Consider the following 23687-nt stretch of genomic DNA (forward strand, 5'->3'; position numbering starts at 1 on the left):
ATAATGATAACAGGGGGGAATTCCACATCTACTGTCACATTATAATAAATGTATTTTTATATCTTTAATCCTGAAAATATTCTATTTATGTTGAAGCCTGTAAATGGGAAAACAACAACATTTTTTCTATTCCACCCTTGTAACGAACGGTAAAGCACAGAGAGGATCTGATTACCGGTGATCTGCAGTATCACTGGGAATACAGATATATACCAGATTATAGATGATCTGCAGTATCACCGATAATCCGTTATATTAGCTAACCTCTGGACACCTGAGTAGAGTGTAGTGTTTGGTGTAACTGTAACACTAAGAGGCCTAGGCCTCAAGGCAGTAAGGAGAACTGCACGGATTCCTTCCGAAGGCCTGAACTCTCCTAGGAGGGAGGAGTCAGGCTAAGATAGGAAGGACTCTCCGATAGTGACACTCAGGAGGAGGTGTCACTAACAGGACTGGGAACCGCCTCTAACAGTAAGGTCGGTTCTCGAGGTCGGGCAAGCCAGGTCGTAAACACACAGACAGATAAAGTACAGATTCAGAAGACAGATGCGGAGTCTTAATAAACAGGCAGGGTTCTGCAACAGGGTATCAGAATTATCGAGGTACAGAATCAGGAGGCAGATGCAGAGTCTTAGGGCGAGCCGGGGTTCGGCAACAGAGTATCAGAAATATCGAGGTACAGGATCAGAGTTCAAGGCAAGCCAAAAGGTCATAACAGATAATCACAATCAAACTAGCTATCAACAGAATCTAGCTAAGTGTAGGATTACAGCTCCAGCTGGTCCCTGCACACTTTAGGATCTGACTAAGGTCTGAGTGCTACCACGTTGTGTTCGCAACTCCAGACAACCAGCAACTGAACAGCCGGCAGAATATATACACAGGCATCTCTCCAGCACCTCCCTAAGTGCTGGACCAATGAGAAGTGGCCTAGTCGTCAGACGACCGAGCAGGTCACCTGACCTTTTTCTGGCTGCCATATATGCTCTGCCTCTCCGCGCGCACGCGCGTCACTCTGAATCTAGAGGGACTATGAGTCCCATCCACACCAGCACCGCTCTGCGGTGTCTCAGGGCCATGTCTGCGTCAGACGCGGCGGTTTCTCCGCACTCCGCCATGCCCTTGAGGGAAGCAGCCGCCTCAGGCTGAGTAGAGGCGGCTGCTTTCCCGCGATGCCTCACAACCCTCAATTTTTCTTTATAAAAAAATATAAAGCTGAAAACAGGATTCATTGCTTATGAATGTGTTAACAGTGTTGCTTGCGAATTTTCGCCAAAGTCATTTTCGCATCGAAAATCCAGTTTTTGCTTTCGCTGAATTTTTGCAAAATTAGCTTAAAAACTTTCGCGTTTTCGCCCAATAGTGAATTTTAAAGAGAAAGTGCCATATTTTCGCCCAAATACTAATTTTAGAAAATAACTGCTATATTCAACATGTGCTTAGCATGAAAATTTTACAATTGATAGGAAGTAATGTCTTCTCTCCCCATATCAGGTCTCCCATGATTCTTAGCTGCAGAATTGACCCAGGAACCATATAACTACAACCAATCAGACAACAGACAGCCCCGAGTATAAGGCTAGCTCTCTGACACACCAGCTTCTGTTGGGAAGAGTTAGTGGATGCGATAGGAGTAGAGAGAACTTAGCTAGCTACCAGGCGCGTAGCAATAGGGGGTGCAGAGGTAGCCACCGCATCAGGGCCCCTGGGCTAGAGGGCCCACCCTCAACCACAGTATTAGCTCTTTATTGGTCCTGTGCTGATAATATTCACTTCTATAGCTGATTAGAATAGCAGTGATCATTAACACCCTGTTTCCCATCCCTATTTTGCACCTCTGACACTGTGGTTGTCCTTGATTGGTTTTGGTGCGCCGTATCAATTGTTATGTATAGAGAGCTTGGGGGGGGGGGGGAGGGGGGGGGGCAATGCAAAACTTGCACTGGGGCCCACAGGTTCACAACTAGCTACTGCTCATCTATTTGCAGTCTACTGTGTGTTTGTGGTTTGAAAATCTCCACAAATACAAGCTACAGCAGGCTGGATTGTAGTTGTATTCTAAAACAAAAGTCTATTTTAAAGGAGAACTGTAGTGAGAGGTATATGGAGGCTGCCATATATATTTCCATTTAAGCAATACCAGTTGCTTAATAAACAGTAATGTAAACAATGTTCACAGGTGTTGCGCTCCTCCTATTAGGTAAGTCCTCAAAGCTCCAAATACCGGTTCGCAACATTATAATATAATTGCTCAACAAAAGTTCAAAAAAGTGTCGGCGCTCATACGGTGTCCTGGGGAGATATCGCACACACCTCCTTCATATAAGTCAATCCAACCAGTCCTGATTGTCTCTGTGTGGGCAGCCCTCAGGGGAGATATAGAATGGAAAATAATCAAGCTTAGTGCTGTTTGTAACTGAGCAGCCACCCCATCTGGTGAGCGCAATAGTGTCCCTCAGTGTGCTACATTAGTTTGAGGGTGAGGTGCACGGGTGCTGTGTTTGCACAAAGGAGACGGTGGAGGTGTGGAAAGTTATAGAAATACTGCACTATGTTGTGTGTTTTTTTCCCATGCATATGAGGTAAAGGCCAATCCAGGATCAGAAGCTACTGCAGCCAAGGAAGAACGAGATTGTTCGTGTGACTATATCAAAACAGGCGCATATTGCTGTTTGTAATCGAGCAGCCACCCCATCTGGTGAGCGCAATATTTGTCTTTTTTAGTGAGCTGCGCTAGGTGGAGGATTCAGAAGGTCCTTTACAATATTACACTATATATATATTTTCTGTTTCTTTTCCATTCTATATCTCCCCTGAGGGCTGCTCACACAGAGACAATCAGGACTGGTTGGATTGACTTACATGAAGGAAGTGTGTGCGATATCTCCCCAGGACACCGTATGAGCGCAGACACTTTTTTGAACTTTTGAATACCAGTTGCTTGGCTGTCCTGCAGATGAATGTGGCGGCAGTAGTGTCTGAATCACACCAGAAACATGCATGCAGCTAATCTTGTCAGATCTAAAAATAATGTCAGAAACACCTGATCTGCTCCATGCTTGTTCCGGGTCTATGGCTAAAAGTGAGGCGCTTGATTTGCGATAGCCCGACTCGCTGGAATTTAACGCTCCTGATGTTTGACCACCTGCTACAACAGGAGAAAGCTGTCAGCGAGTATCTGTACAGCTACGGTGCTAGGTCAGGCTCTGGGGAGCTGGGCATTTTCTTGCCGAGGTACTGGACACTCATGTGTTATGCCTGCAGGCTCATGCGTCCATTTGAGGAGGTGGCCAACCTGGTGAGTCGCAGTGAAGGCACCATCAGTGACTTGATCCCATATGCTTTCTTCCTGGAGCGTGCCATGCGTAGAGTGGTGGATCAAGCTGTGGAGGAGCGTGAACAGGAAGAGGAGGAAGAGTTGTGTCAACCACCATCACAACCAGAACAAGATTTGTCATCAACACCTGCGGCAACAAAGAGGAGGGGGAGGAGGAGGAAGAGTCATCTGGGGAAGAGGAGTCAGGTGAGGACGTTTTTTTTCTTTGAGGAGGAGGCGGAAGAACAACCGCAGCAGGCGTCGCAGCTTGTGCTGCTAATCTTTCCCGGGGTATTGTTCGTGGCTGGGAGGAGGAGGAGAACTTACCTGGCATCACTGAGGAAGAGCAAGAGATGGATAGTAGGTTGACATCCAACTTTGTGCAAATGGGGGCTTTCATGCTGTCCAGCCTGTTGAGGGACCCCCGTATAAAAAAACTCAAGGGGAATGACCTGTACTGGGTGGAAATGCTACTAGACCCTCGGTATAGGCACAAAGTGGCGGAGATGTTACCAAATACCCAGAAGGCAGAAAGGATGCAGCACTTGCAAAACAAGCTGGCAACAATGCTTTACAGTGTGTTTAAGGGTGATGTCACAGCACAACGGTATAAAGGTGCCACTGCCAGTAATCTTCCTCCTCCTACCGTGTCCACGCAGGCAAGGACAGGACGCTCTAGCGATCTCATGGTGATGTCGGACATGCGGACATTCTTTAGTCCAACGCCTTGCCTTAGCCCTTCTGGATCCACCCTCCACCAACGCCTAGACCGGCAAGTAGCCGACTACCTGGCCTTAACTGCGGATGTAGACAACAACGATGAACACCTGGACTACTGGGTGCACAGGCTTGACCTGTGGCCAGAGCTGTCAGAATTTGCCATTCAACTTCTGTCTTGCCCTGCCTCAAGCGTCCTATCAGAAAGGACCTTCAGCGCAGCTAGAGGCATTGTTAGTTAGAGAAGGTCGCCTAGGTCAAAAAAGTGTTCAGTACCTCACCTTTATCAAAATGAATGAGGCATGGATCCTGGAGGGCTACTGCCTGCCCAAAGACTAAGCCAGTCCCCACACACAGCATCTCTGCCTGCAGGCCGCTTGACTGCCTTCTCCGCCACTACCAACAGGGTCCAGGACTCCAGGTGGATTCCTGAATTTTTAAGGCTGCTGCTAGCAGCAGCCGCTAACAAAAACAATAATAATTTTTCTGGTGCGTGTACATACCTGCCTAATATTTCTGGCTGCACTGCGGCTGCAACAACAACACAAAAGATATGTACATGTATCAATTCCCTTTCGTGATCATTACCTTGCCGCGGTGAAGGGGCTTATCACAATGAAGCAATGACCACCAACTATATGAATGTGTTGGGGGGCACACCCAAGATAATAAGGTCATTGCTTCATTGTGGACAGACCAAGTTCAATCCGCTGGACAGTCACTGTTGTTCTATCGTTGAGCTACCACAGCCCGGCGACCATATGGGCTTGAAAACCGCCACGGCCTACACTCTGGCCATGGTGCGCACCAGTCCAGCACGGCCGTCACTACGCAAACAGCTGTTTGGGGTGCGTTACACAGTTAGTTTGGTCTGTCAGTGTGAAGCAGTACACTAATTACATTACCTGATTGATGTATACACACGCAAGATATTTTAAAGCACTTTATGCCTCCAATTTAGCATTGCAATGTGATTTCTGCCCTTAAAACCCTGCTCTGCGTTAAATCCGTAATTTTCCCCGGGACTTTTGGTGTGTATCCCACATCGCCATGCCCCGCCCCCCCCCTTCCAGGTGTTAGACCCCTTGAAACATCTTTTCCATCACTTTTGTGGCCAGAATTAGTGTTTGAAGTTTTGAAAGCTCGCCTGCCCATTGAAGTCTATTGCAAAGCTTCTACATATTGCAGTTCACAAAGTTCACAGGTTCGCAAACTTTTGCAGAAGTTCGCGTTTGAGGTTCGCAAACCGAAAATCGGAGGTTCGAGCCATCACTGCTGAGGTTCAAATTCAGAAAAGGGGGTGGAGCCACAAACAGCCAATCAGATCTTTTTTTATTGATGCCAAGGATCCAAAAGCTCATAAACTTGGTCATTGAGTGAAGTGTCAAGGTTACAAAAAGTGGCCGGAGCCAAAAACATGTTTTCACTGGGAAAATATAAACTGCAGGCCACTGTTAGTGGCAGAGTTCTCAAACTCTGCCCAGATGGTCACTGGGTGACTGAGATTAATATTCAGGTAAGTAGGTGAAGCCTATAACAGCCAATCAAAAATCACCTGTTGATTTTCAAGGAGGAATATTTAAATTGTTGCAATTTTAACACTGTTAATTGCAGATGCCTAAAACCTGCTACAGTTGGTCATTGAGTGACTGGGGTTCAAATGCTGGAGAGGGGCGGAGCCACAAACAGCCTATCTGGTTTATTTAATTTCTATGGGAATATACAAATTATTGATACCAAAGACCCCAAAGCTCACCAACTTGGTCATTGAGTGTTTGTGCGTTAGGGTTAGAAAAAGTGGGGGGAGCCGACACCAGCCAAATACATACCCGGGCAACGCCGGGGGCAATCAGCTAGTTTAGCTAAAAGGATCAGCTGTCTCATAATAGTATAGCTATGCAGGATAACCTGTGTTGAGGGACCCACTGTGTTGCAATATTGTTATGGCACCAGTGTGACAGTACAGAGCGTGCCCCCTTTAAGAAAGTTCTGCATTGCTTTGCATGGTATAAGACAGGAATTCCAAACTGATGATGGAGGTATATCCTGATAATTTAGCACTTGGCAAGCAGAAGATGAGTTTCATACGGAAGCATAGCATTTTATCATCCAATAGGGAAATAAATCAGATGGATCTCACACCAGTGTATGTCTAGCATGTTTCCTCTCCTCTCCTATTGCGATGTCACGAGCTGCAGCTGATTGGAATAAGTTCCGCCAGTGGGGCCTTGCATAGAGCAGTGAATGACACCCTCTGGTTTGCACATCATGGGCGCAGTGACTCCCCACTTTTCACCCGGACACAGCCGCTGCCACGTTAGCCCGACAGTCCATGGAGGGATGGATCAGCGGGGATTACCAGGACACTGAAGCCCAGCCCACACGGCTCCACAGACATGCTGCTTAACTCCGCCCACCTACCTTTCGCTTCACCATTGGACGCTTCCTCAGGGTGTCAGGGGGAGATGCACAAACCCCTATGTATCTGACAGAATTGTGGCTACCACAGACTTATGTCATGCCCATGTGGCACACAGATTGCAGTAATCAATTACACATCCTCTTGATTTCATATCATTATGTGCATAAAGCACAACTCTGTACAGAATCAGTTCCTTCCATTAAAACTTCTCAATCACCATGGGCAAGCACATATGATGTCTCCCACAATGCATCACTGCTGTCAAGGTTAGAAATAGTGGGCGGAGCCAAAAACAACAAACTTTTTACATGGGAAAATGTAAACTGCAGCCCTTCTTACACTGTTAACGGCAGGGTTCTCAAACTTGACACAGTTGGTCACTGGGTGACTGGGATTAATATTCCAGAAAGTGGGTAGAGCCTACAACAGCCAATCAAAATTCACCTATTGATATTCAAGGGGAATATTCACATTGCTGCCATTCTTACACTGTTAATGGCAGAGGCCTCAAACCTGCTACAAGCGGTCATTAAGTGACTGGGGTTCAAATTCACTAAAGGGGAGGAGCCACAAACAGCCAGATTTCTTTGCTGGATAAACTGCTTCCATTCACACCATTTTGATGCCAGGAGGAACCTGAAAGCTCAAAACTTGGTCATTGTGTGTTAAGATTACAAAAAGTGGGTGGAGTAAAAAACAGATTTCCCTGGGAAAATGTAAACTACAGCCCTTCTTCACTGTTAATGGCAGGGTTCTCAAACTTTGCACAGTTGGTTACTGGGTGACTGGGATTAATACTCAGAAAAATGGGTGGAGCCTAAAATAGCCAATCAAAATTCACCTGTTGTTTTTCAAGGGGAATATTTAAATAGCTGCCATTCTTGCACTGTTAAGCAGGCCATACACTGGCTCGATTCACGGCGGTTTCGACAGCAGATCCGATCCTGGGATCAGATCTGCTGCCAATCGCTTGCGCTAAATGCACCCGCCGATCCGATTTCCTCCCGAAATCGGATCGGTCCGTCGATCGCGCCGTGCGGGAAATTACCCTCGATCGCCGGCGGTAGGAGCGCGTCGCTTGCGGCGTACGGTTCGGGCCCGATCCGAGCATGTATACATTACCTGAAGCTGGCTCCGGGGTCCTCTTCTCCTCGCTGCACCGCATTTCCGCATGTCCCAGTGTACGCTTATACTTCCTGTGTCACTCCGGTGACCAGGAAGTTGAAATAGAGGGCGCTCTATTTGAACTTCCTGGTCACGGAGTAACACAGGAAGTGCCGGGATGGAGCAAGAACAGCGGTGCGGTGCAGTGCGGAGAAGACGCCCGGGAGCCAGCCTCAGGTAATGTATACGGGGGGGGGGGGGGGACAGGCGGCAGGAGCAGCTGAACAGATTGTGATCGGTTTCAGGCTGAAATCGATTCACAATCGGTTTGCAGTAAAGGCAGCCATACGATCCCTATCTGATCAGATTCGATCAGATAGGGATCTGTCAGCTCGTCGATCTAATGGCACATCGACCAGTGTATGGCCACCTTAAATGGCACAAGCCTCAAACCTGGTACAGTTGGTCATTGGGTCACAGGGCTCAAATTCAGAAAAGGGGCGGAGCCACAGCCAGATTTGTTTCATTTCACAGGGAAAATACAAATTATTGATGCCAAAGACCCCAAAGCTCACACACTTGGTCATTCAGTGACTGTGTGTCAAGGTTACAAAAAAGTGGGCAGAGCCAAAAAACAAATTTTACTAGGAAAATATAAACTGCAGCCATTCTTACGCTGTTAATGGCAGGGTTCTCAAACGTTGCCCAGATGATCACTGGGTGACTGATTAATATTCAGGGAAGTGGGTGGAGCCTATAACAGCCAATCAAAATGCATTTGTTGATTTTGAAGGGAGATATTTAAATTGCTGCCATTTTTACACTGTTAATAGCAGATGACTCAAACCTGCTACAGTTGGTCAGTGGTTGACTGGGGTTCAAATGCTGGAGAGGGGCAGAGCCACAAACAGCCTCTCTGATTTGTTTGATTTCTATGGGAATAAATACATTTTAGATGGCAAAGACCCCAAAGCTCACAAACTTGGTCATTGAGTGTTTGTGTGTTAGGGTTAGAAAAAGTGGGCGGAGCCAACACCAGCCAAATACATACCCGATCAATGCTGGGTCATCAGCTAGTTCATTATATCAATTTTTTTCACTTCATGGTCTCTTTAAGGCCTTGTTCACATTATAGGCGTTTTTGTTAAATTTTATGCATGGGCGATTTTTCCATTTTCCTGAAAGCGCTTGTGCAATGATACTCTATGAAAGAGTTTCTATCAGAGCGGTTTGTTTGCGATCTACTTTGAAAAGCGGTGCTTGGGCCATTTTTGAGGTGATTTGCTTCAATGAAAGGTATAGGAAAACACAAAATGCTCACAAAATCGCTTTGGCAAGCGATTGCGTGAGCGTTTTTTTTTTAAACGTATTTATTGTTTCTGATATTTTTCCAGGACAAAAGACGGAAGTGCTCTGCAAAAGCGCTTACAAAAATGCCTACAAAAAAACGTGCAGGAAATCGCCGGGAAACGCTCTAAAAAACGCGTAAAAAAAAGCATACCACGGACGGACATGCGAGCCGAACGCAATGTGAACAAGGCCTAAAGGTTGGCATGTTTTTGCTTTTCTTTTAGAGCAGAGAGGAAGTTTTGTTTTCTGGTTCCCTTTAAGAAGAACAGGTCAAAAAGTAGTTGTCATGAAAATCAATGTTGAAAATCAATTATTTTTTTTAATGCAGTTATTGGTAGTAACAATGGTAACAATTTACATGTGTTCTTAGATACAGCAGTACATTAATAAGGGGACCCCCAGATCCCCCCAAGCCGGGAGAAATGAATACTTCTTACCTATTTCCACAAAGTGTTAAAGAGACACTGAAGCGAGACTAAATCTCGCTTCAGCTCTCATATATAAAACGCTGCTATCCCGCGGCTTAACGGGGGTCCCTTCACCCCCAACCCCCCAAAGATGGTCGCTAGGTTGGTCGTAGAATTTCCCTTCCTGGAGGCAAGGGCTAACTGCTGCAGCTCTGCCTCCAGTCGCGTCTATCAGACGCGCATCGCCGCCTCTCCCCCGCCCCTCTCAGTGAAGGAAGACTGAGAGGGGCGGGGGAGAGGCGGAGATACGCGTCTGACAGACGCGCGTGGGGCAGGGCTGAGGCGGCTAGCCCTGCCCCAATGCGGAAGCGCTCCCCCGCATTACAGAGGGGATTTGGGGGGACAGGGACCCCCGTTAAGCCGCGCGATAGCGGCGGTTTAGCAGGGGCACAAGTGCCCCTGCTATATATGAGGTCTGAAGCGAGATCTATTCTCGCTTCAGACTCTCTTTAAATATGAAATAACTCCTGAAACTGTTTTACAGCAATATGCTCTGTGCCAGAGCAGGGACAAGGTCCTCCAGCACCCAAGGCTGAGACACCAAAGTGTGCCCCTCCATCCCTCCCACTTCAGCTGTCACACACTGATTGCTATTAGACTAAGAGGTGCCACAGGGCCCACAACCTCCCCAACACCTTAATATCTAGTTATATGGCTTGCAGTCACTGCTATGTATCCCATTTTCTTATTTCTTTCTGCTTCATACACGATTAGGAATGACAGCTGAATGAATTGTGCGCCCCCTCCTACACTGCGCCCTGAGGCTGGAGCCTCTCCAGCCTATGCCTCGGCCCGGCCCTGCTCTGTACGCCTCTAAATGCTTTTCATTGGCCTCAATTCACTAAACTTATCTCCTGTCTTTAATAACTCTTCTAGAGTTGTTACCATGGTGATAAGGCATGTAGTATTCAGGAAACATTTTACCTCAGGCAAGCCTAAAGTTAACTCTTCTGTCTTTAAATTAACTCTCCAATCCTTAAAATAACTCCAGAGTTAAAGACAGGCTGTTAATTAACTGCGTGTGAAAATAACTAAAGAGGAGGTAAATTAACTACAGAGGAGGTAAATTAACTACAGAGGAGGTAAATTAACTACAGGAGAGGAAACTTAAGGAATGAAGAGGTAAGATAACTCTCTCACGTGTGGAGGTAAGTTTTCTCTTGCCTTATTATCTCTAGCATGATCTTAGTGAATTGAGGCCATTGTGTCAATGTTTATCACCGAAACCTGTTCAACAGGCTTTACCTTACTGATACGTGACAGGGAAATACTTCCCCCAGGTTTCCAGGTGTGACAATGGCGTCTGCTGGTGTGACTGCTGAGCTCCGCTGCTCCATCTGTATGGAGATCTATAGAGAGCCTGTGACCTTGCCGTGTGGCCACAACTTCTGCCGGGGCTGCATCACACAAGCCTGGGACCATCAGGAGGATCTACAGGAATATAAATGTCCTGAATGTCAGAAGATATACCTGAACAGGCCTAAGCTGGTGAGGAACACAACATTACATAATATCTGTGAGACTTTTCATGCTACAGAGACAGATCAGGAGCAGACCGGGGTCTTCTGTAATTATTGTGTCTTTCCTGTTCCTGCTACTAAATCCTGTCTGCAGTGTGAGACCTCCTTGTGTGATCATCACCTGAGGACACATGATATGTCAGGGGGACACACTTTACTGCCTTCCACCACTGACCTGGGGAAGAGGAAATGCTCCGTCCATAAGAAGATCCTGGAGTATTACTGCACTAAGGATGCCGTCTGTGTCTGTGCATCTTGTTCTGCAATTGGGGGACATGTAGGACATAAAATGTTGTCATTGGATGTGGCCTCTGAGGAGAAGAAGAAGAGCCTGAGAAATGATCTACAGACACTGATGAAAAGAGTCCAGAGTCTGGAGGAACGCAGGAAAAAAGCACAACAAAAAGCAGATGGTGGAAATAAGAGAGAAACTGCCCTGTTTAAAGACCTCAGGAGATGGTGGGTACAATCCTATGATGATGACATCAGACGGTTGGAGATAAAGAAGGAGGAGCTGTCCAGGAAGATGCGTCACATTGAGGAGCTGTGTAACATGACTGATCCACTGACTGTCTTACAGGAATCACACACAGGTGACTTGTGTGACACGGAGGACAGACATGATGAGCAGCTCCATGATGGAGGGGATCTGGATGTGGCCGGCATCTCACACACATTACACACAGGACTGGCTGATATCATGTCTGGGGTAACTGGGGGGATCCCTGGACAGCCTGCAGACATATTACTGGATGTAAACAAAGCTGGTAATTGGCTACATATATTAGATGACATGCAAACTGCATCCTACTCACCATGGCAGAACCGCCCAGCAACACCAGAGAGATTTCTGTATTATCCTCAGGGGTTGAGCAGCCAGAGTTTCTCCTCAGGGCGACATTACTGGGAAGTGGATGTTGGGAGATCAGATATATGGATAGTCGGGATGTGTTACCCCAGTATAGCCAGGAGAGGAGAGCAGTCAGGGATTGGATATAATAACAAGTCCTGGGGTTTGTGCATGCATGGTAATTATTGCGGAGTGATACATGACAGGAAAGAGATCCGGTTACCTGATGGGATCTGCAGTAATAGAGTCAGGATATATCTGGATTATGAGGCCGGGCAGATCTCCTTTTATGCCCTGTGTGACCCCATCAGACACCTCCACACCTTCACTGACACCTTCACTGAGCCCCTCCATGCTGGGTTATGTGTATATACAGGTTGTATAAAGATATCTGGGGGGAATTCTACACCTACTGTCACATTATAATAAATGTATTTGTATATCTTTTTTTTTAGAATCTTTATTTATAACAAATTTTTTTTTACAAAAACTGTCACTAATACATATGTAACGATCGGTGTCAGCACACAGAGAGAATCTGATTATTGGTGATCTGCAGTATCACCAAGAATACAGATATATACCTGATTATTGATGTTCTGCAGAATCACCGATAATCCAAGTATAACTAGCCTCTGGACACCTGTATATATCGTGAGTGTTTGGTGCAACAGTAATGACTTTGAGTAAAGCCACCCGAGGAGCAGGTGGTCCTTGGCAGTATGGGCAATACTGCTCTATGAGAAGCACAAGAGCCCTCCAATCTCCCGGAAAGAATTCCCATTCTATGGAATGTCTCCTGTCAGCCTGCTTCTTCTGGTTCTGAAACTGTTCCAGGGACTGATTGACTCTTTCGGTCTGGCCATTGGTCTGTGGGTGGTAGCCTGATGAAAAAGAAAGCTCCATGTCTAACTGATGGCAGAATGCCCTCCAAAACTTAGATACAAATTGGACTCCCTGATCTGACACTATATTTTTCGGAATGCCATGCAGCCGGAAAATGTGCTGGATGAAGAGATCAGCCAATTCCTGGGCCGAGGGGAGTCCTTTCAGGGGGACAAAATGAGCCATCTTACTGAATCGATCGACTACCACCCAAATGACTGTCATGCCCTCAGACCTGGGGAGTTCGCCCACAAAATCCATGGACAGATGGGTCCAAGGTTCACTCGGAACTGGTAAAGGCTGCAATGTTCCAACAGGTGCCTGACGGGAAGGTTTGCTCCTAGCACACACTGCACACTCTCTTACATACTCCTTACAGTCTGTTGCCAATGACGGCCACCAGGCACATCTAGCAATTAGATCCTGAGTTCTGGTGGCCCCAGGATGCCCAGCATTCTTGTGGGAATGAAACAGCTGCAACAGTTGTAGGCGAAAAGGCAATGGTACAAACATGACCCCCTCAGGCTTCCCCTCTGGAACATCCTGGTGAAACGGACTCAGAGTGACAGTCCAGTCTTTCCAGGTCTAAGTGGCTGCCAGGACCACTTTCTGAGGGATAATGGTCTCAGGGTCTGAGGGCTGTGCTGTCTCGGGCTTAAAACACCTGGATAAGGCATCAGCCTTGATGTTCTTACTACCAGGGGTATACGTGATTACAAATCTGAATCTTGAGAAAAATAATGACCACCGGGCCTGTCGGGGGCTAAGTCTCTTAGCGCCCTCAATGTGCTCCAAAGTTTTGTACTCAGTGTAAACAGTAATGGTGTGTTCTGCCCCTTCTAGCCAATGTCGCCATTCCTCAAAGGTCAATTTGATGGCTAGAAGTTCCCTATTGCCTATATCGTAGTTTTTCTCTGCGGGTGAAAATCTACGCGAAAAATAGGCACAAGGATGCAGTTTTCCCTGTAAACCAGAATGCTGAGACAGCACAGCCCCTACCCCTACCTCTGAGGCATCTACCTCCACGATAAAGGGAAAGGTGATGTCTACATGTCTCAGTATGGGTGCAGAACAGAATATTTCTTCAGAATAGAGAAAGAAGCATGGGCCTCTGGGGACCAGTGATGAGTATCTGCCCCTTTCTTGGTGAGACTGGTAAGAGGCGAAATCACCGTAGAGTACCCCTTTATGAACCTCCTGTAGTAGTTGGCGAACCCCAGAAATCTCAGGAGAGCTTTCAGTCCTACAGGTTGGGGCCATTCTAAGACAGCTGAGACCTTTCCAGGATCCATAGAGAGGCCAGAGGTCGAGATTATGTACCCCAGAAAGGCGACAGAGGTCACTTCAAAAAATGCACTTTTCCAACTTAGCATACAGCATATTCTGTCTTAACTTCCATAACACAAACCCAACATGTTTTCTGTGTTCTGAGAGGGTGGATGAGAAAATTAGTATAGCGTCTAAGTATACTAAGATGAATTTGCCCAACACCTCTCTGAAGACCTCGTTAATCAGCTCTTGGAAGACGGCCGGGGCGTTACACAACCTGAAGGGCATCACTAGGTACTCGTAATGCCCGTTGGGTGTGTTAAAGGCCGTCTTCCATTCATCACCGTTCCTGATACGCACAAGGTTGTGTGCACCCCTCAAATCCAGTTTCGAGAAAATCTTAGCGTTGGTGACCTGGGAAAATAAATCGTCAATTAAAGGCAGAGGATAACAATGTTTTACTGTAATCTTATTTAAGCCCCGATAATCAATGCATGGACGGAGTACTCCATCCTTCTTTTTCACAAAAAAGAATCCTGCCTCTGCTGGTGAAGAAGAGAGGGACGAATAAAGCCTTTAAAGAGTAACTGTCAGGCTGCAGAAGCTAATTTAAACCTCTATTCTCCTGTGTTAAACAGTTTAGAAAGAAGCCCAAAAGCCATTAGTGAAGATAAAAATCTCAGTTACCTTTGATGTGTGCTTATCAGCAAGGCTGTTATTCTTAAGAAGACGCAAGCCGCATACCATACTGCAAAGCATTCTGGGGCTCTCCCCTCGGCTGCTAATGAGACGTTACAGCAGCTTGTAATCAGTCCAGCGCGTAGCACTGATAAATCTCCGGGCAGAGTACACTGCAGGAGTCAGCTATTGTTCCTAGCCACATGGCTCATTAATATTCACTGCACACTGTGTTATTCAGTACGAGCTTTTCTGTGATCAGGAAGCAGGCAGGACATGACGACACATTTGACAGAAAAACATGGAGCCTGCCATGAGCTGTCAGGAGCATCTATCTCTGCATATACTATATACAAATTCTGTGAAATCCAAACGTGGACAGTGAAATGCATATGTAATGTAAGTACAGCCAATCTTTAGCTACTGATATATGTGTTTATTTTCTCTGAGACCTTATACCTAACAGCTCCTCTTTAACTAAGTTTTCTCAAATGTATTCTTGCATAGCTAATTTCTCTGGCCCAGATAAATTATAGAGATGACCTCTAGGGGGCATACAACCCGACCTGAGATCAATGGGACAATCAAAAGTACGGTGCGGAGGAAGTTTATCTGCTGACTTGGGACTAAACAAGTCCGCAAATTCTGAATACTGGTCTGGCAAGCCTTCCATATGAATCTTGGTGTTACCCAAGGTTACCTTCGCTAAACAATGATGATAACAATGGGTAGACCAGCTCGTTAGCTGACCTGAAGCCCAATTGATCTGAGGAGAGTGAAGTTGTAACCATGGCATGCCAAGAATGATTGTAGAAGTTGTCATCCGCAAGACCAGAAACTGTAAAATCTCTTTATGTAACACCCCCACCGTAACCCTTAACTCTGGGGTCTGAGACAGAGGGTAATTACTCTGCAGAGGAGAGTCGTCCACTGCAGTAACCAGAATCCGTTGATTCAACGGGGAAATAGGAATCTCCAATTTCTTAGCAAATTCGTAATCCATAAAATTGGCCGCTGAGCCAGAGTCAATGAAGGCCTCAGTGGTCTCTGTTTGATCCTTCCAAGATATAGTACAAGGGAGGAGCAGACGTTTATCATCTAGAGGTAAAGACTGCGCGCCTAGGGTATTACCTCCGACTACACCTAGGCAGCAGAATTTCCCGACTTCTTGAGACAATTCTGTACTCTATGACCCTCCTCTGCACAGTATTGACAGAGTTGCTCTGTCTTTCTGCGACTCTGCCCCACCCGAGGCAATCTTGATCGACCAATCTGCATTGGTTCTGGCGGAGGTGAAACGGGTGGAGATGAAACAGGTTGAGGCGCGGCGTAGGAAACATATCTCATTATTCCTACTCCGAGTCTGTCTTTGGTATCTGTAAAGAAACGCGGAAAAGCCGCCGCTTCTACTCAGAGCAAGGCGGCTTTTTCCGCGGATGGCATGGCGGAACGCGGAAAAACCGCCGCGTCTGACGCGGAGGTTAGCACGCATGGACCTGGCACTGACAGTTTGTCCCAGCGCGGGGAGACCGCCGCCGCCTATGCGGGTAGCGGTGCGGCCAACCCTGCGCATGGTTCTGCAGGGACATTGCAAGACTCGACAGGTGTGGCTGGGACCAGTAGTCCACCTAGATTCAGAATGACACGCGTGCGCGCGGAGAGGCAGAGCTTATATGGCAGCCAGAAAAGGGTCAGCTGACCAAGCCGGTCAGCTGACAACTCTGCTTCTTTTCATTGGTCCAGCACTTAGGGAGGTGCTGGTGTATATATGCTGGGTGCTGGTCATTCTCTGGTTGTCTGGCGTTGCGATCACAATGTGGTAGCACTCAGGCCTTGTTTGTATCTGTGTTCTAGCATAGTTTCCAAAGGTGTTGACGATCATGAACCTCACACCTTAGCGTTAGGAATTTGAACTGTATTATTTGTTATGACCTTTTGCCTGCCTGACTATCCTCCTGAATTCTGATTCTGTACCTTGCTATTTTCTGATACCCTGTTGCCAAACTCTGCTAGTACCTGAACTCTGTATTCGCCTTCTGACTCTGTACCTCGTTACCTCCGATACCCGTTGCCGAACCCTGTCTGTCTATTGGATTACGAATCTTTCTCCTGAATCTGTACCTTATCTGTCTGTGTGTTAACAACCTGGATTGTCCGACCCCGAGAACTGGCCTTACTGTTAGAGGCAGTTCCCAGATCTGTTAGTGACACCCCCTCATTGGTGTCACTCACGCTCTGTCTTTCCTACTCTTAGCCTGGCTCCTCCCCCAGGAGAGTCTAGGCCATAGGAAGGAACTTACTGCTCCTGCACCTCCTCCTGAGGTGCCGTTCTTGAAGTATATTGTTACACCAAACACTCTTACTACTCAGGTGTCCAGAGGTTAGTAGATATATCTGATTATCGGTGATACTGCAGATCATCTATAATCGGGTATATTCTGCATTCTCGGTGATACTGCAGATCACCGGTAATCAGACCCTCTCTGTGTTACACCGATCGTTACAGTATCGTAGGCGACGATCAACCCTGACTGCTAATGAAATGGCCTCATCAATAGATTTCGGTTCAGGGTGACCCAACATTAGATCAGAGACCGCGTCTGACAACCCTGACAAAAAACAGTCCAGAAGTGCGAATGAGTCCCATCTAGCTGAAACTGCCCATTTCCTGAACTCAGCTGCATAGTCTTCCACCGGACCCTTGCCCTGCCGTAGAGTCTTGAGCTTCTGCTCAGCGGTAGAGGCAATGTCCGGATCATCATAAATTATAGCCATGGCTTTAAAAAATTCCTCAACCGAGGCTACAGCCTCATTCCCTGGCTGAAGATTATATGCCCAGGTCTGGGAATCCCCTGACAACAGAGTCTTAATGAACATAATTCTCTGTGCCACGGTTCCCGAAGAATTAGGTCTCAACTCAAAGTACGATAACACTCGATTTCTAAAGTTCTGGAAGTCAGATCTGTGACCAGAAAACCTTCCGGGTACAGGCATGCGTATGTCTGTGCTAGGAGGAGATTGCACTGTATTCACAACCGTCTGAAAGACTTGTACAGACCCAGACAAAGCGTTGATCTGGGTCTGATGACTGTCCATCACTCGGGTGTAATTCTCTACCGAAGTGGTGAGTGCATCAAGACGGCTGTTGAGTGCGTCCATTTGGTTTTGGTCTGCCGTTCTGTAACGATCGGTGTCAGCACACAGAGAGAATCTGATTATTGGTGATCTGCAGTATCACCAAGAATACAGATATATACCTGATTATTGATGATCTGCAGAATCACCGATAATCCAAGTATAACTAACCTCTGGACACCTGTATATATCATGAGTGTTTGGTGCAACAGTAATGACTTTGAGTAAAGCCACCCGAGGAGCAGGTGGCCCTTGGCAGTATGGGCAATACTGCTCTATGAGAAGCACAAGAGCCCTCCAGCAGCCTGAGACCTCCCAAGGGGTGGAGTCCCAGGCTGAAGGTAGGACGGACCTGTAAGTGAGTGACACCTGAAGGTGGATGTCACTAGCAGATCTGGAGACTACCTCTTAAAGGAGAGAGATAACTCTCGAGGTCGGGCAAGCCAGGTCGGCAACACACGGGCAGATAAAGTACAGATACAGAAGGCTGATTCAGTATCCAAGTCAGGCAGAGTTGGCAACGGGTAATCAGATAGGCCTAGTTACTGAATCAGAGAGCAGAGGGATAGTCAGGAGAGCAATAGGTCATAACAGATATCAAACAATGCCTAGTCTTGGGTGTGAGGTCCGTGGTCTCTACACTCTGGAACTAGTCTGAAGTAATATATGATGGTATACAGTATTCCTAGTCTTGGGTGTGAGGTCCGTGGTCTCGAAACCCTGGAACTAGTCTGAATAATAACACAAAGCTGACACAAGTTCCCTAATCTTGGGTGTGAGGTCCGTGGTCTCGACACCCTGGAACTAGTCTGAGTAATAACACAAAGCTGACACAAGTTCCCTAATCTTGAGTGTGAGGTCCGTGGTCTCGACACCCTGGAACTAATCTGTATAATAACACAATGATAAACAGAAGTAATCTTGAATTCCCAGGTCCTCCTGGTTCAAACACACTGTAGGATCTGACTAAGGTCTGAGTGCTTCCACGTAGTGTAGCAACGGCAGACAACTTGAGACTGACCAGCAGTAACTATATATAGAGCAGCGCCATCCATCAGTGATTGACCAATAGTCACTTGCTCTGAGGTCAGCTGGCCAGCCTGGTCAGCTGATCCCTCCTTGGCTGTCATAAAAGTTCTGCCTCCTATTCCTGAATCTGTGTGAACTAACAGACCCAGCCACACCAGATGCACGCTGCTGCGTGCAAACCGCCGCGCTGGACGCGGAATCAGCCGCCTTGCTGTCAGTACACGCGGCGGCTTTTCCGCGTTTCCTTACAACATATCAATACATATCGTATATCTTGGTATCCACCAGTTACATCGTTCTGGTCCCCTTTTCATAGGGTCCAATTCCGCCGAAAATTGGTACTTCTAGTGGGCACCTTGTCAATAGGGAGGAGTTAGCATTAAGTCACCTTATTGTGTTGCTAATTCACCTTCATTCCTATCGCTAAGAATCCATCATACTCAGGGCCGGATTTCTGACTAGGCCACATAGGCCATGGCCTAGGGCGGCAGAAATTTACCCCTCTTTGGGGCGACTGAGGGCAATAAGGCAGCCAGCAGGGAAGACAGTGACAAATGACTGACCGGCGCCATGTGTATCTCTTTTAATCATGCATCCCGACTCCCGCACGGCCGCCAGCTGCAGACAGCTTGTTGTAGTCCCTCCCCCCAGCTCTCTCTGCTCGGCTTTGACTTTACCCACCACACACAGTCAGTGGCAAGCAAGACCCGTTCCGTCCGCGGCCAGCCTCCCGCCCTGCATATGAGATTGCATTGGCTGGACGGATGGGCAGGGCGGGTCTCTCAGTCACCTGGATGATGGATCATTCATGATTCATCTGATCTCCCCCAAATACCGGCACGATCGGCACCGCAACAAGTCCGCAATAATACATGAGCTTGCTTGGCTCAATTGGCTGGATTGTTTACAACGTAGCCAGCGCTCTTAGACTGACAGGGTCAGGTGATTGGGCGTCCAATAGCGCTGCTCGGGGGGAGTGGCTTGGCCAGTGCTGAAAACTGATTGGCTGCCGCTGGGTATGTGATTTGTGGCGGCAGTGTGTGGGCGATTTAAGATGTTTCCCGGCGGCGAGACACTTTGAACTGGCGGCGATCATGGTGGGGTAAGCGTCGAGAAGCTGCAGCCACAGCCAGGCAACTTACTCACATGTTGATCACATCAAGTTGCCTGGCTGCAATTCAGCTGTCCCACAATGTCCGACTCCGCCCCTGGCTGTGCTGTGTCTGTGTGAGTGATGAATGAATGTGTAAACAACACGTGGTTCTGTATTAGAAAGAAACATCCCCACCAGGGCGCATGAGCACGGCACGGAGATGGATCACAGAGAGAAATGAAAGTGCCTGCCTGGTGATGGAATGTTGAGGGGCTTTTTGCAGAAGAAGAGGAAACCGGACAGAGGAAATTTGATGCATAAGGTATGCAAAATGCATTATGTGCTGCAATGCTTAAGGGGATTATGTTTGCACACTGTACTGTTTACAATCTGATCCCTGCCTCTATGATGTCACTATGTCAGTAGCTGCAGGTGCTCAGGGGAATTTACAATCTAATCCCTGCCTTTATGTTGGTAACTGTCTGTACTCAAATGAGCTTACAATCTAATTTCTAATGTGCATAACTGTCTGTACTCAGTGGAGCTTACAATCTAATCCCTAGCCTTTATGTTGGTGAATGTCTGTACCAGGGCCGGCCTTAGGTTTCACAGCGCCCTGAGCGTAACCAGATTTTGGTGCCCCCCCCCCAATTCATCCTCTCCGGGCCGCCCTCCGTGCTCACCCCTCAGATGTACACTGCAGCAGAGCCAGAGAGAACAACTCACCTCCCTGGCTGGTTCCGATCGCCGGCGCCTTGCACTTCCCACTGGTCGCCTCTTCTACATTAGTTACTGATGCACACTAAACTTCCTGCTTAACAGGAAGTTTAGTGTGTATCAGTAACTAATGTAGAAGAGGCGACCAGCGGGAAGTGAGAGGCGCCGGCGATCGGAACCAGGGAGGTGAGTTGTTCTGTCTGGCTCTGCTGCAGTGTACATCGGAGGGGTGAGCAGGGAGAGTGCCCGGAGAGGATGGGAGGGAGAGGCCGGGCTGCCCTCCCCGCGGCTCCCCCTCCATCACGGTGGCTGGCTGCACGGGCATCATGTTTGCGCCTTATCACGGCACCAGGGGGTGGAGCTTCCATGCGGCAGGAGCGCCCCCTGGAAGCCGGCGCCCTGAGCGATCGCACCGGTCACTCAGGTCAAAGGCCGGCCCTGGTCTGTACTGTACTGTATGATGTCACTACCTACACAGAGGAGTTTACAATCTAATTCCTGCCCACGATGTCAGTAGCTGTACTCAGGGGAGTTTACAATCTAATCCTTGCCGCCATGATATCACTAACTGTACTCAGGGGAGTTTACAATCTAATTCCTGCCCGCCATGTTAGTAGCTGTACTCAGGAGAGTTTACAATCTAATCCCTGCCGCCATGATGTCACTAACTGTACTCAGGGGAGTTTACAATCTAATTCCTGCCCGCCATGTTAGTAGCTGTACTCAGGAGAGTTTACAATCTAATCCCTGCCGCCATGATGTCACTAACTGTACTCAGGGGAGTTTACAATCTAATTCCTGCACGCCATGTTAGTAGCTGTACTCATGGGAGTTTACAATCTAATTCCTGTCCGCCATGTCAATACCTGTAGTCGGAATCTTACAATCTAATCCCCGCCGCTATGATGTCGCTGTGATGTCACTAACTACTCAGAGGAGTTTACAATCTAATCCCTGCCGCCATGATGTCATTAACTGTACTCAGGGGAGTTTACAATCTAATTCCTACCGCCATGATGTCACTAACTATATTTAGAGGAGTTTACAATCTAATCCCTGCTGCAATGTCAGTAGCTGTACTCAGAGAAGTTTACAATGTAATCACTTCCGCCATGTTGTCACTAACTGTACTCAGAGGAATTTACAATCTAATCCCTGCCACTATGATGTCACTAACTCTACTCAGAGGAGCTTACAATCTATTCCCTGCTGCCATGTCAGCAGCTGTACTTAGGGAAGTTTGCAATCGAATCCCTGCCGCCAAGTCAGTAGCTGTCCTCACAAGAGCACTATATGCCGGTTGGAAGACAGTGGAACAAAGACAAAACAACTATGCGCAGAGAGAAGACAGAGAGCTATGGACCATGAGACAGCTAAAGAGTACACGCAGCAAGCAGACCCAGGAAAATGAGAGAAGTAGATTGGGCAGAAGAAGAGAAGGCATCAAATTGGCAAGTATTAACACACCCCACCCCCCTTTCCTTTTCCACCAATTAATTCTGGAGGGGTCTTTGTTGCCCTGGAGGGGTCATTATTATGTATTTATACATAATATTTATACATATATTGGGCAGCACGGTGGCGTAGTGGTTAGCTCTCTCGCCTTGCAGCGCTGGGTCCCTGGTTCGAATCCCAGCCAGGGCACTATCTGCAAAGAGTTTGTATGTTCTCTCCGTGTCTGCGTGGGTTTCCTCCGGGCACTCCGGTTTCCTCCCACATTCCAAAAACATACAGATAAGTTAATTGGCTCCCCCTAAAAAAAATTGGCCCTAGACTACAGTACTTACACTACATAATATAGACATATGGTAATGGTAGGGATTAGATTGTGAGCTCCTTTGAGGGACAGTTAGTGACAAGATATATATATATATATACACTGTACAGCGCTGCGTAATATGTCGGCGCTATATAAATACTAAAAATAATAATAATAATAATAATAATATATTGCCCTGGAGGGGTCATTATTATGTATTTATATAGCACTGGCATCTTCTGCAGCACATTACAGAGTACATAGTCATGTCACTGACTGTCCTCGGAGGAGCTCACAATCTAATACTACCATAGTCATAGTCTAATGTCCTACCATATTATTATTATGTATTTATATAGCACTGACATCTCCTGCAGCACATTACAGAGTACATAGTCATGTCACTGACTGTCTTCAGAGGAGCTCACACTCTAATCCTACCATAGTCATAGTCTAATGTCCTACCATATTATTATGTATTTATATAGCACTGACATCTTCTGCAGCACATTACAGAGTACATAGTCATGTCACTGACTGTCCTCAGAGGAACTCACACTCTAATCCTACCATAGTCATAGTGTAATGTCCTACCATATTATGTATTTATATAGCACTGACATCTTCTGCAGCACATTACAGAGTACATAGTCATGTCACTGACTGTCCTCAGAGGAGCTCACACTCTAATCCTACTATAGTCATAGTCTAATGTCCTACCATATTATTATTATGTATTTATATAGCACTGACATCTCCTGCAGCACATTACAGAGTACATAGTCATGTCACTGACTGTCCTCAGAGGAGCTCACAATCTAATCCTACCATAGTTATAGTCTAATGTCCAACCATATTATTATTATGTATTTATATAGCACTGACATCTCCTGCAGCACATTACAGAGTACATAGTCATGTCACTGACTGTCCTCAGAGGAGCTCACAATCTAATCCTACCATAGTTATAGTCTAATGTCCAACCATATTATTATTATGTATTTATATAGCACTGACATCTTCTGCAGCACATTACAGAGTACATAGTCATGTCACTGACTGCCCTCAGAGGAGCTCACAATCTAATCCTACCATAGTCATAGTCTAATGTCCTACCATATTATTATTATGTATTTATATAGCACTGACATCTTCTGCAGCACATTACAGAATACATAGCCATGTCACTGACTGTCCTCAGAGGAGCTCACAATCTAATCCTACCATAGTCATATCATAATGTCCTACCATATTATTATTATGTATTTATATAGCACTGACAATTTCTGCAGCACATTACAGAGTACATAGTCATGTCACTGACTGTCCTCAGAGGAGCTCACAATCTAATCCTACCATAGTCATAGTGTAATGTC

At 46.8% G+C, this 23687-nt stretch overlaps 1 protein-coding gene across 1 annotated transcript in view; it reads left to right on the top strand.

Annotated features, from left to right (window-relative positions):
* The first annotated feature begins 10672 nt into the window (after positions 1-10672).
* The window catches only part of LOC137532430 (E3 ubiquitin/ISG15 ligase TRIM25-like), a 93622-nt gene continuing 80607 nt past the window's right edge, over positions 10673-23687 (top strand). The window contains exon 1 of the mRNA XM_068252912.1: positions 10673-11444. Within this exon, the coding sequence (XP_068109013.1) occupies positions 10673-11444 (772 nt within the window). The remainder of the gene's footprint in view (positions 11445-23687) is intronic.

Source organism: Hyperolius riggenbachi, chromosome 9 (assembly GCF_040937935.1).
Source record: "Hyperolius riggenbachi isolate aHypRig1 chromosome 9, aHypRig1.pri, whole genome shotgun sequence".
NCBI lineage: Eukaryota > Metazoa > Chordata > Amphibia > Anura > Hyperoliidae > Hyperolius > Hyperolius riggenbachi.